The sequence below is a fragment of the Ascaphus truei genome, chromosome 5, assembly GCF_040206685.1.
Source record: "Ascaphus truei isolate aAscTru1 chromosome 5, aAscTru1.hap1, whole genome shotgun sequence".
NCBI lineage: Eukaryota > Metazoa > Chordata > Amphibia > Anura > Ascaphidae > Ascaphus > Ascaphus truei.
The window spans coordinates 37,029,624-37,043,323 of record NC_134487.1 but is presented as its reverse complement, the minus strand read 5'-3'; the positions used below and the strand labels follow the sequence as shown (position 1 = coordinate 37,043,323).

Sequence of the window (13,700 nt, the reverse complement as noted above, 5' to 3'; positions counted from 1 at the left end):
ACGCGGCGTCCCGGGGAAGCGGGAACCGCCATTTTGGTAAGCATTGTCCTTTCTTTCATTTAAGGCAGCGTCTGGCTGTTTGTTAATTGGGGTATAACAAAGTCCATTTCGTTCCTCCCATCTAAGCACACTGTCCTGCTCATTATTCTCAGGGGTATCATCCCGAGAACAAAAACACGACAAACACGGCGCAGCCACGGCTTTCACGCCATTCCACAACAAACTCACAAAAGTCTCTTCTGTAGCTTGTTCTTCGTCTGACCGCAATCCTGGACCTTCTGCTCTATGCAGATCCTCCATTCTCGTGGTTCTCTCTCTCCGCCATCCTGGACCTTCTGTTCTGTACAGATCCTCCATTCCGACAGGTCTCTCGTGATCGTTGAACACGTCTCTCGTGATCGTTGAACACCGATTCTCTGTACGTGGAGCTCCGCTCTGCGGGGCAGCTACCACATCTGTACAATAAACATGCCTTGTGCACCACCTTGTGTACCTAACGTAGATCTGACTCGTGTTTGCACTACCTCAGGCTAGGCTCACTCTTTCTGTGTCTACTGTAACACGTTCCTCCAGTCTGTGCTCCTTGGTAAGTGATCTGGAATGGAGACTAGAGTACTCTGGCTCTTCCATGCAGTACTTTGGGCGTCGACCTACTTTTGGCTAGCCTAGTGCGGACCCTTCCAGAATTCCTGCTCTCAGTTACCAGTTTACCCCTTCAGGCGTCCCCCGCTAGCGCTACCTCAAGGCGACTAGAACAGCAATAGCCCCCGGCTCCAGACTCACTAACCCCTAACGGATCCCAAGGCGTCTTTGCGGCATGCATATCCAGCATCTCCCTGACTACCCCTGGCTCCGTCCCACGCAGCACAAAGTGGCAGCAGACACTTCTCTCTTTCCTAATGTGTGCCTAGCAAAAGCCTGTCCTGTTGACAGGTATCTCAGCAGCGCCTCCAATTGTAACGGGTGTTCCCTCTGGCCTGACCCACCCAATCTCATATTGGCCCGTGTAGTCTAACCAGTCTCCCATTACAAGGCGTGTGTGGTGGTGCACCTGCAAGTAACAGGACTCTTGAGTCTCCCGCTGGGTGTTAGTAGGGGATGTCATCAGGACAGGTAGCTGAGGTAGTGTGTGCGAGTCCAACTTACTTCATGTGCAGCGCCTCCACCTCATCAGGATCTGTGCTTCCGCAGGGAGATGGTCCTGGTGAGGAACTCCTTCTTGGTGCCATCCACTGTTGAGTAATCTCACACTCACACAGTGGGGTTCTTTTTCTCAAGGACATCTTTATTGCATACAGGGATGTAGCAGACTGCCCCATGCAGCTGCCAGCTCTAGCCGCACATCTCTCCGTGATGTCCCTTTGCCAGGTACGCCCTCCCGTACTGAAGGGGGATTCCCTTTCTCCTAGGGAGATCACCGCTGTGCCAGGTCCCTGGACACAGTGTGGCATAGACAAACTTAATCTATCACTCTGCTGCCGCTAGTTACTGCACTAGGGTCACAAAAGTGTTACTTCCTCTCGGTACCTTCGGGTTACTATTTCTTCACCAACAACCACACTAACTGTCAGTGTTGTGCCCTTTATACTCCAGGGGGCAGGCGCATCTCTGAGGTCACTATCCAGGGACTCAGAGCATACAGCCACTCCCTTCCTTACACAGGGCACCACACAAGGGTGTGAGGGAAAACCTCCATAACTCCCGTTGGCAGACCTGTATTTACCAGGACTTACTGCCAACAGGGAAGATGTATGCAGTCATTATTATGCATGGCTACATTTATATAGCTCAATATGTGTATGCTATTTGAAGTAGAGATTAGTCAGCCCATTAACAAACATTATGATAGAAAGGTACAGAGTATTTTGCCTTGTTTAATGTAATAAATGACATTAGCTTTTTATCTTTGTTACTTTACAAGGTAAAGTACTTATTGGAGCAGTCATTTTAAAGTTTGTTACATTAGAGAAGGTCAGCTTTATAATTGCAAATAAATACAAATATTTCCTAACAAAAACAACTTAAACATAATAAATAGAGCCCTATTTATTATACCTTAGACCTTCTTGTGCTGGAAGAATCCACGCTGCACATTCATCCTCAAAAGCTTGTGTATCCCATATGCCCCCCCCCCCCCCAATCGCAGATAGGGTGCAGATGAGGAGAATCTATATGTATTACCAGGTGTGGTGCTTTACCTGTTAGGCTCACAGGAGGTCTAAGTCTCCACAAGTGAGAGCCTGGGGTGTATCCTCTGGAACAATACTATATGGCACAGCGCCTCCACCTGCGATGGCTCCCAGCAGAGCGGGAGTTGTTCCTCGCAGGACACATTCAAATGAACACATACACTAGATGTAAAATAGCAGCGGTCTTAACTATATGCAGAATATAACATAACACATACATCAGCAATACACAACAGTACATAGGCCACCCTCTGCCGCTATAACCTTGCCCCTAACTGGGCTATAACCTTACACCCCCTTCCCAACACCGTGTCCAGAGAGTCCAAGCCCACCAAAGTGTGTGAACAGGCCTGTCACATGTGAGGAGCAAGGTAAAGTTGGTGCACGTGTGGAAGGCTGTAAATACCTGCCCAGGTGCTCCGGCACCTGGGTGTCTTCGCCAAGGGTCTACCGGCGCCGCTTGGTCCAGCGCTGATCTGTACCTCCGCGTTGGATGGGGTCCAGCCGGACGTCCAACCGTAAGGACCGTCTCTGGATCAGCAACACAGCATACAGGAACATGCTGCAAACACTATCACTGATCCCTGCACTAAGGAACTGTACAGGATCTCTCTCTCTCTCCCTGAACCAAGGAACTACAGCAGGCACTGTAACTCTGTCCTTGCCTATCACACAGCTGAAGGCACAAGGTCCTTACCTAAGGGCCTGTCCCTATGACCACCCACCCTCAGTAGTGGGGTGTCAGGGTCTCAGCTCTAGCCTGGGATACTTCTGGCCTAGGGCAGAAGCTCGCAGCGCAACTGTGGGCCATCCCTGCGCTACGGAACGCCTCTGCTGCCACTTCTCCTTTACCAAAATGGCTGCCGCGTTGCTACTGCGCATGCGCGAACCCCCGCGACACAACCAAGATGGCGGCGCCCTGCCTCCGACGCCGCCGGGAGCACCCGCAGCAGCGAGTGTAAGGGGGACCAGGTGGGACCCTGCTGCACTTGTATAAAGTATGCACAGTTAGTACTACAGAGCTGCAGCTATTTTATTGATTTCTTATTATTTCACATTTGCAAGTACTGTAGTCCTAAACGAATGTCTTATTTAGAGCTTGCTATTGAAATGAACAGATTTAGTGCACACTGATCTACTGTCATGTTTTAGTAAATGCTGACCCTAAGTGAAATGGTTAATACATACAGTAATTGCTATCAACCAAATACAAATTCAAGAACTAAATGCCAGGAACAAGTTAGCAGCATGATTTCCTGGAAGCAAAATATTTGTTTTGGAGAGTAACCACACTGGATGACAGCACAGTTATGTTTTTCTATATTTTCAGTCTTACACACTCATCTGCTGTTAAGTTTGTCCTGGCACAGGAATTAATCTTTAACAAAATACTAAAAGTAAGCACACAGAGACTGTTAAATTAAATTGTTTTTCTAATTCATATATAATTTCAGCAACGTGTTTTTGCTGCAGTGGTAAGAAATATCAACCCCTTTAATATTCCATCAGTCAAAAATCCATTGTAGAGCCCGCATTAACACTATGGTTACCAACTGTCCCACGTTTGTAGGGAATGTCTCACCAAAGTAGAAAATACACAATGCAAAACCAACTTCCACATAATAAACAGTGTTACTGTATAATGTAATGAGTTCATGTCTCAAAGCAGCCACAGCTGTACAGTATAAGCACAACATATTTAGGGGGGAAATGCAAAAAATAAAATAAAAATTAAATTGGGAGATATGCATAATTATGTTGTGCTGCCTTTGTTCTATACATTGCACCCAGCAAAGATTGAGAACACGTGAGTGTAAGTGCATATCTTTCCCAGGGTTAGCTGTACAATGCACTAGGCCTCTGTTAAAAATGGATAAATAGCTAAAACCGACATGTCTGTTTGCATGTCACTACCTAAAATCCTTGTCTGCAGTTTTACACCATGTTGCAATGCAGTAAATTAAGTCGCTTTGGGGCAGCATAAAAACATGCAGATACACCTATGAGTTATTTATCTTTTGTGTACTTTGAACGTCGTAGGATTGTGGTCTTTTTGTCACCATAACCAAATTGAGTGGGACATGTCCAAACTCCCAAACTCAAGCTGGTTGGACAGCAGTGTTCCAAACTTGGGCATATTGTAGCTTGCAGGATACTGAATAAGCTACATTGAATTAAAATCATTATTTCCTAGGAGAAACTGAGAGACAGTCTTCTTTACTTTAAAAATGTAAGATATAATACAAGCAAATACCTGTTAAGTATTGAATAATTATATGTAAAGGTTAGAGCCACTGTTTTCATGTAAAAATAAATACATGCATAATGTATCGTTGCATTAACAAAAAATATACTTTTTAATAGAGAACATCAGGATTGTCTCCTTTAAAGGAAACTTGAATGACATATACGAGTTCTTTAAATGCAGCTCTTATCCTACTCAAAGTGTGCCAAATCATTTTATTGCTAGGCTGTCTTCTGGCTTACTGGACAACACACACTAGAAATCTGGTTTGAATCACATTCTAACATATCAATCCCACATGTGGCAAAAAGACTTTTTCTCTTGTAGACTGTAGGAATCCCCCAAACATATTTAACTGACCTTACATTGTAATACGTTTTCTTATATGTTTCTGATATTTCACCAATGATGAGGTTACAGTAATTTTAAAGGTAACACTAACGGGGAAAAAAGATACAAAAACACAATCAACAAAAAGAAAAAGAGCAGGAGCGTCCTCGTTACTAGAGTACAGATTGAATAATTAATCTGTTAAAAATAAAATAATGTAATGAATCAATCTATAAGTCCAAGATGGGTTGAAATTGATGCATCAACTAGTTACATACATTTGTAATGTGAAAAACACTGTTGTCCTTTGCTTCTGTTTGTGTCCCTCCAGCCTCCCTCTTCAACAGCAATTTATCCCCCCCCCCCCCAACCCCGTCACAACTGGAATAACTAATACATGTGAATGGCTGTTCTGGAAGTAAGCAGCCTTTTTGAACCAATATTTAGGGGTTCTGTGAGCAAAAGAACCAGGAAGGCTGTTTTAGTTCCAAGAAAATCATTTTATATTTGTGTTTAAAAAAATGAGAGTAGTTAAATACACAGGGAAAAAGAACAGATTTCAACAACACTAATCATCAAATGGCATTAAATGTGCAACCCCTTTAATTCAGTGTTGCTGAGCAAGCCTGTAGATTACAGATACAGTAGCTGTGTGATGCTCCAAACTCCAGACAAATCAATGCACAGTCTTTAAGCATTTATAACATTAATGCACAGCTGTGATATCCTCCATAAACAAGATGATATACCCCACCTTGTCACTGATATAGCATATATATAACTCAACAGTGTTTCTGCATAGCTGGCCAGGATTCCACTTGCACTGCGGTGAGAATCCACACCCCTAGTGTCCAGTCACAATAGCATCTGAGTGGATATGCAAACAATAAGTAAACTAGAGTATAGTAACTCACGTTGTGGTGGGGTATAATTCAATATCAGTCCTTCAGGATATCCGTGTGCCTCTGTTTTCAACAGCATACAGATGATGGAAATAGAAAACAAAGCACTACCTTGCTGATGCACGGTGAATAAAAAGTTAACGCGGTCGAAATGCGTTGGTGAGGGGCCTTTGGACCCCCTCCATGTAGTTGTTTTATATCTTGGAACTAATAAATCATTTTTTATGGGCACGCACTTGAGTTAACCTTTTATTCACCGTGCATCAGCAAGGTAGTGCTTTGTTTTCTATTTCCATCATTTGCTGAGCAAGCCGTAGATGGCTTCACAGAGGATTGGATAGGAGCAACTGATGAGTCAGTAAGATAGGAACGGGATGGAGTACATTTTGATCCTAAAGGGAATCCCTGTCTGCATGATTAATTGTTTTATCCTAATTGGGTTTAATCTACCACATTTTTGGAAGGCTCAACTAGAACAGGTTTACATGAGCCAGAAATGTATTGGAGATAAAGAAGGGGGCTGCTCTAAAAATATAAGTTGTGATACTTTAGTTAAAAGAAAACATCGTTTTGGTGATTTGTACAAATTATTTATGATGCCTGCAGTAATTATTGAGATTTTGTACCAGGAGTAATACCCATTCTCACAGAGAGAAAACAAAAGTTCTGCCTGTCAGATTTCTACCAGTGGCAAGTATGTATGTATATAGTTATATAGCGCCCACAATGTACGCAGCGCTTTACAAATAAAGCAATATGGTAAAGGGAATTATAATACAATAAGTGCTAACAAAATCAGGCAATAGGAAAGGCAACAAGAATAAACAAAACAAAAAAGTGTAAAAGCGCCGAATGGGTTGTTGGTTTGAATATGGGCACTGGAGCAAACTAAAAAGCAAAAAACAAAAAACAAAAAAGTCATGTGACATGAACCAGTCCGGTGCAATTGAGTGTTTGCTAATATTGGGTGTAAATAAAGATGGAATTAAAGTAATCACAACCCGGTGGTGGGTGCAGCTTCTGATAATAGGGAACCCCCAGTCCCTAGTGTGGACGTAACAACAAAACAGAAAAAAGTGAGAAGCGCAGACAGTAGGGGTTGTGATTAAACTAATGTACTTTATTAAATGAACTAGTCCCAGGAAAAAAACCCTCTGGGACAACAATAATATAAGATCAATACATGAATGGTAGTTAAAAAAAATATATATATATAGTGCTGATTGAATGGATATGCGGTAACACTTTATCAGTCTCCAGGGGATTAAAAACGGGAGTTACCCGATAGATAGTCTTAGTCCTGTTGGTAGTGCACTGCCTGGGCAGGTATTGATGAAGAGGGGTACCCCAGGGTTGAGACAATGTTGGAAAAGCTCACCCTTTGAATACTGCAGATCCTTGACGGTCCTGTTTTCCCTCTGATCACGAAAACCGCTCCGGTGCACACAGCTTGAATGTGCTGCAACTCGCGATACCACGCAGCCCTCCGGGTGTCCGGGTCTGATGTCACTTCCGGCTGTGACGCACAGACCCTTCCCGGTAGTCTCTGGGCTCCGTCTCTCAGCGCTCCTCCTCCTGATGGTTGACCGTGACCATTCAGACAGCGCAGCGAGTAGTATTGACCGCTCCTCTCAAACGCACTGATAGCCAGCAAACACTCTATTTGCTCCTCCTCCTACGCGTTTCACCAAAAGGCTTCGTCAGGGATCCCCTGGCTATCAGTGCGTTTGAGAGGAGCGGACAATACTACTCGCTGCGCTGTCTGAATGGTCACGGTCAACCATCAGGAGGAGGAGCGCTGAGAGACGGAGCCCAGAGACTACCGGGAAGGGTCTGTGCGTCACAGCCGGAAGTGACATCAGACCCGGACACCCGGAGGGCTGCGTGGTATCGCGAGTTGCAGCACATTCAAGCTGTGTGCACCGGAGCGGTTTTCGTGATCAGAGGGAAAACAGGACCGTCAAGGATCTGCAGTATTCAAAGGGTGAGCTTTTCCAACATTGTCTCAACCCTGGGGTACCCCTCTTCATCCATACCTGCCCGGGCAGTGCACTACCAACAGGACTAAGACTATCTATCGGGTAACTCCCGTTTTTAATCCCCTGGAGACTGATAAAGTGTTGCCGCATATCCATTCAATCAGCACTATATCCCCCCCACCCCTTGCCCCATACTTTCCACCACACCTTGCCCCATACCTTCCCCTTCCCCCAAATCTTCCCCCCACCCCTTGCCCCATACCTTACCCCACGCCTTGCCCCATAACTTCCCCCCACCCCTTGCTCCATACCTTTACCCCCACCCTTTGCTCCATACCTTCCCCCCCTTGCCCATACCTGCCTTCCCATCCCTTGCCCCTTACCTTCCCCACCCCTTGCCCCATACCTTCCGCCCCGTTATCCCATACCTTCCTCCACCCCTTGCCCCATACCTTCCCCCCAACCCCTTGCCCCATACCTTCCCCCCATGCCCCATATCGTCCGCCCCATACCTTCTCCCCAACCCCTTGCCCCATAACTTCCCCGCATGCCCTTGCCCCATAACTCCCCCCCATCCCTTGCCCCATAGCTTCCCCCCCACCACTTGGCCCATCCCTTTCCCCCCCTTAGCCCATACCTTCCCCCACCCCTTGCCCCATACCTTCCCCCCAACTCCTTGCCCCATACCTTCCCCCCAACTCCTTGCCCCATACCCCCCCACACCTTTTGCCCCATACCTTCCCCCCCACCCCTTGCCCCATACCTTCCCCCCCACCCCTTGCCCCATACCTTCCCCCCACCCCTTGCCCCATACTTTCCCCCCACCCCTTGCCCCAAACCTCCCCCCCACCACTTGCTTCATACCTCCCCCCCCACCCCTTGCCCCATACCTTCCCCCCCACCCCTTGCCCCATACCTTCCCCCCCACCCCTTGCCCCATACCTTCCCCCCCACCCCTTGCCCCAAACCTTCCCCCCCACCCCTTGCCCCAAACCTTCCCCCCACCCCTTGCCCCAAACCTTCCCCGCCCCACCCCTTGCCCCATACTTTCCACCACCCCTTGCACCATACCTTCCCCCCATACCTTCCCCTTCTCCCAAATCTTCCCCCCACCCCTTGCCCCATACCTTCCTTACACCCCCACCTGGTACCCCATACCTCTGACACTCGTTACCCCATACCCCTCAAGGGTATCTTAACAGGGGTGATATAGCGGTCAATTGCAGCAGGCGTTTCCGGAGTCGCTCTCCACATTTTTTTGCATCCACAGCGGCAAGGCATTGTGGGGCGTGACTTTGGAAACTCCTGCAATAATTGACAGCTATACCCTCCCCCATTCGGTCTGCAGGTGCAGTTTGGGGCCTTTTTAGGCGTGTGTTCCCTTTACAAGCTCAGGACACTATACTGCCTGGGATCAGTCAAACAGTTTTGTTAGCAATAATCTGATGAGTAGGGAAAAAAGATTGAATAATTAGAGGTTTGCGGAACAAATATCTTCTATCAGTGGGTGCACAATGTAAAACAATTTGGGAACCACTGAGGTGTACAGTATCTATCCCCGGTAAAAAGCAAAGTGTCATCTGAGACTGAGCAATCTCTATGGTCCCACTAGCTCTTTTTAAAGAGCAGATTTCAATTTGATAACAAAAATATAATCTCTCCTAAACCTGCAGTTGTTCCAGTTCAGAACTGGTGGAACCAGGAGACCCCCCTGCTTTACAGGGTCATAATAAGACAAAAGCAAAATTGGTGAATAATACATTTTTAAAATTACAAACGACATAGGCCCCCATTATGCATGGCAGTGCCATTGGTGCCACTCAGGGCTGTTTTAAGACCTTCATAGGCACTAGGCACTAGGCACTTGTATTTCTAGAGGCCTGTGTGTTCGATATTTTTACTCATTTTTATGCTAATTTCATCGTTTGCTTGTTTCATTCGATACTAGCGATATTTGGCATCGATACTTTTGTATTGATATTTAAAGGTATCGATACTTCGAAGGCATTTTAAATAAAAATTTGCTGTTTTCTCTTATTTTGTGATTTTTTTTTGTTTAGGTATTTTTTCAAGTGAAATATTGTAGGCCCTAAAAGGTTCATAGGCCCCAGGCACTGTGCCTAGTCAGCCTAATGTATAAAGTGGCCCTGGTTCCACTGCACCGAGCCTCGTGTTTACAGAGGTCCTGCGCTCTTCCCCACAACGATTAAATTGATTGCAGGGGAGTGCGCAGGGCCTCTGTAAGTGTCTCATACTTTGTCCGGCGGCATCCCCTACTGTGTAATGTCTCGTTGTCATGGTGCCCCGTTGCCATGACAACATGACATCACATATCGCCGCTGCGTCATTGGAAGAGGAGATACCGCGCCAGACAAGATAGGAGGCCCCCGCAAAAGGCCCTGCACCGAAACCCCGCCAAACTCCCAGCCGGCCGTGGCATGCTGGAAAGTTGTTAATGCCTTGTTTGTAAAGAATTGACATAAATTCACCCAGACACAGATTAACATGGTGTGACCATATTATACAAACTATCAATATTCTGTTAATTATACTGGTGAGGGGATTATGACTATTTTAATGGGAAGGAAATAAGTTCCCTCTGTTTTTATACAGTTGGTTGATTCTTAATTGGTACATTTTTTAAGTGTTTACGGTTGTTATTTTTTTTTTCTTCTAATAGTTGCATAATTATGTTTTGAAAAGTAGTCCATGGGGCGTCCCACAGTGCCCTCTTGTTAGCTTTCGTGTTAATTTCCTTGTACTGTATAATTCTCTGTGTTTTAACCTGACTATGCAATTATGCCAACGCACTGAATACATGGCTGTCTTCTTATTTTGAAAATACAAGCAATATTTTTTCTTTTTCCTCAGATCACGGTTGATGGTTTTAAATGTATAGCTGCTGGCTGCAGTACTCTTCAACAGCTGAAAATAAATGATATGTTTACTCTGACAGACAACTGCATCTTAGTAAGTAAACAACTAAAATACTTAAAGTCTTAAACAACTGCTGGGTACAAAACTACTCAGTTAGTATTTAACCTTTTTCCCTAATATTTTGGGGTTTGGTGGGAATTAAAAGAGTATCAGTGGCATTAATTAGGTCCAGCAGCTGTAATTATTAGTTTATTATATTATTATATTATATATTGTAAAAACTAAAAAAAAAACTCCAGTAATGTTTTTTTTGGGGGGGGGGTATTTTTCCCCCCCATAATCTGAATCAGAGGGTCCAGCAGAACAGAACCATGCTATGCTTAATATTTACCTTTTTATTTGCTGGTAAAATTAAAGTGAAATAAAAGATGGCTGCCAGGGTTGTCCAATAGGAAGTCAGGATGTCATGCGCTAATGACATTGCGGTGTCCTAGTACTTCACGGCAGAGAGGCTAAGATGGTGGCCATATTGATTTCTCAAAAGGGACCCGAAACACTGCCACATAAAAAGGTATTGTATAGTACCCGGCTTGTACTATTGATCTCTTGGTATGTCCCTGATCTGCAAGTCCTGTTTTAAAATAATTACCCACCGGCTTGTACTATTGATCTCTTGGTATGTTTGAATATCAAAAGGTGTATTTTTTTTGTCCCCCTCTTAACTGTGTGCTGCTAATTAACCAACTGGAATAAGCTGATTTATTGGGGCGGGGGGAGGGTCATGTGACTGCTTTAGTTGTATAAAATAAATATCCCCCCTGCATTGGCAGGGTAGCATTGGCATCTTAAGAGTGATGCATTTAAAGTGATCATTTTAAGTGACAATATATAGTTAGACTATAGTTAAGTGATCATTTTAAGTGACAGTATATAGTTAGACTATAGTTTGACTAGAGGTGGACTGGGGACTGCATCTTTCTGCAAACTCTTTTACTCAAGGCAACAAACGGGGAGCTTATATGACCACACTATGATCCCATGCTTGTTAGCCTGCATATTTGAACCCCCAACCCCTTTACAACTTATTTCACTGCAGCGTCTCCCAAAACTGACTGCACAAAACTACCTCCCACACCCACTCAGTCCACTGAAACCCTGAATTGACTCTAGCATTACAATGCAGCAAAACATTTGACAAGGAACCGGCACACCCCTGTTGTTTAGTCTGCACACATCACTTTGCTCACAACAGCTCCATGCAGCACTGCCTACCTCTGGCATAATGAACCTGCTATGTATTTTAACTTTTTTCTTTCTCCTGGCCTCATGGAGATGTTACTCCCTCTATCCACTACAAACTCCTCCCTTCTGGCCCACACCCAACATCACCATACACCCTGGACTAATCAAAAGCCTTGCACTATCTACTGAATTTTGATGGAGAACTCTAAAAACCAACACACCAACCACTGCTCACTCTAATGGCAAACACCACAAATTTACAACTTGCAAACAACTACCCAAATTTCTACTCATACTATTACTCTCTTTAACAGGTGATATTGAACTTAACCCAGGTCCTCCCATTTCAGCTCTGTCCCATACCCCTGAGAATTCCACCTTTAAATTCTAAAAAGGACTATCTGTCGCCGATATAAATATTCGGAGCCTGCTGCCCAAACTGGACGAACTAAGGGCAAGGTTGTAAGGGATCAGGGGACACGCGCCTTACAGTGGGTCCCCATCACCCCGGCTTCCAGCAATGCCATGCAGCCCAGGCCCCCTCCCCATCGGCTCCTTTCGGGCGCCGCTCCTGTCCTCCGCAGGCACGCCGCCGCCCACACGCTGCCGGGGCGCGCGCGCAGGACTGTTACAGGGCGCGCGTGCACCCATTCTCTTCTACACTCCTCATGCAGCCTGGGCTCCACCTCCCATCAACTGGAGGCTATTCCCACTGGTGAACATCACACTAGGCATCTAAGCCTATCCCTGGCTCCGCTCAGTCAAGCCCCCGCTCCACCTCTTGCGCCCATTGGCTCTCCCACATATATAGTTCCTGTCTGCCCTCTCCTTCCTCGCTCTGCATAGTTTTCTTGTGGCTCTAGAAGTACGGAGGTCTATGCCTGGCTCTCTTGTGTTTTGCAGCTCACGCTCCAGTCCCTGCCCTCGTTTGATACCCTTGGATTTGATCTTGGCTCTCGTTAGACTTCGTAAACCTCGCTAACCCCTGGACTCGGTTTTGGACCTCACTACGCTGCTCTCTCCTGCCCTTGACCTACGGCTTTTGGATTTATACCTTCGGACCTCTGGCGCCCCGGATGCGGCAAGTATCTGGCTAACCCTTTTCTCACCAGACCTGGCAACGCATCTTACCACACTCCGGGCACGCCCTCACTGCTGTGGGTGCGTGTTATACCCTTACCCACCTCAGTACTGGGGACTGGTCAGGTCTGCGGGCAGTCAAGCGTTACAATGGTGCCTTATGCATAAACCCAAAGCCATCGTTCTTACAGAAACATGGCTAACCCCTAAAACCCCCGATGCAAATATTGCCATTCAGGGATACTCCATTTTTAGGAGAGATAGGTCAAAGAGAGGAGGAGGGGTGTTATTTTATATTGCAGACACATTACAATTTACACTGTTAAATTGCCCCCCAAGCCCACTCTCTTTTGAAACTCTAGTTGGCAAATTCTGCCTCCCCTTTTCTAAGCCCATCTTGCTTGCTGGCATCTACCGCCCCCCTAAAGCCCCTCTACAATCCCTGACTGATATCACACAGTTTCTTGGCTCCATTTCCTCTCTGAATGAGAAGAGTGAGCTGCTAGTTCTTGGGGATTTCAACTTCAATTGGCTTGACCCTAAAAACCACACAATCCAGATACAACTCAAGTCACTTAACCTATCACAACTCCTTTCCCAACCCACACGGATAAACCTGAAATCGCATAACCATTCCTTGCTAGACTGGATTCTCTCCTCAAACCCCAGCAGAATCCAATCCTCTGGCATCCTTCCTGATATTTTCAGTGATCATGCAATAGTATACTGTGTAAGGAAAATTAAACCACCCCATTCAAGCCCTAAAGTTCTCCTCACTAGAACATTTAGAAACTTTAACCCACAACAGTTTCTGGATGACCTTACCAACTGCCCATGGCACAGAATCGATTTAATT

The 13,700-nt window shown here is 45.7% G+C and overlaps 1 protein-coding gene across 5 annotated transcripts in view; it reads left to right on the top strand.

Annotated features, from left to right (window-relative positions):
• The window catches only part of FBXL13 (F-box and leucine rich repeat protein 13), a 238,941-nt gene that overhangs the window by 155,826 nt on the left and 69,415 nt on the right, over positions 1-13,700 (top strand). For all 5 annotated transcript variants that reach the window (XM_075599630.1, XM_075599629.1, XM_075599631.1 and 2 more), the window contains one exon: positions 10,517-10,615. In XM_075599630.1, coding sequence (XP_075455745.1) covers positions 10,517-10,615 — 99 coding nt within the window. The remainder of the gene's footprint in view (positions 1-10,516; positions 10,616-13,700) is intronic.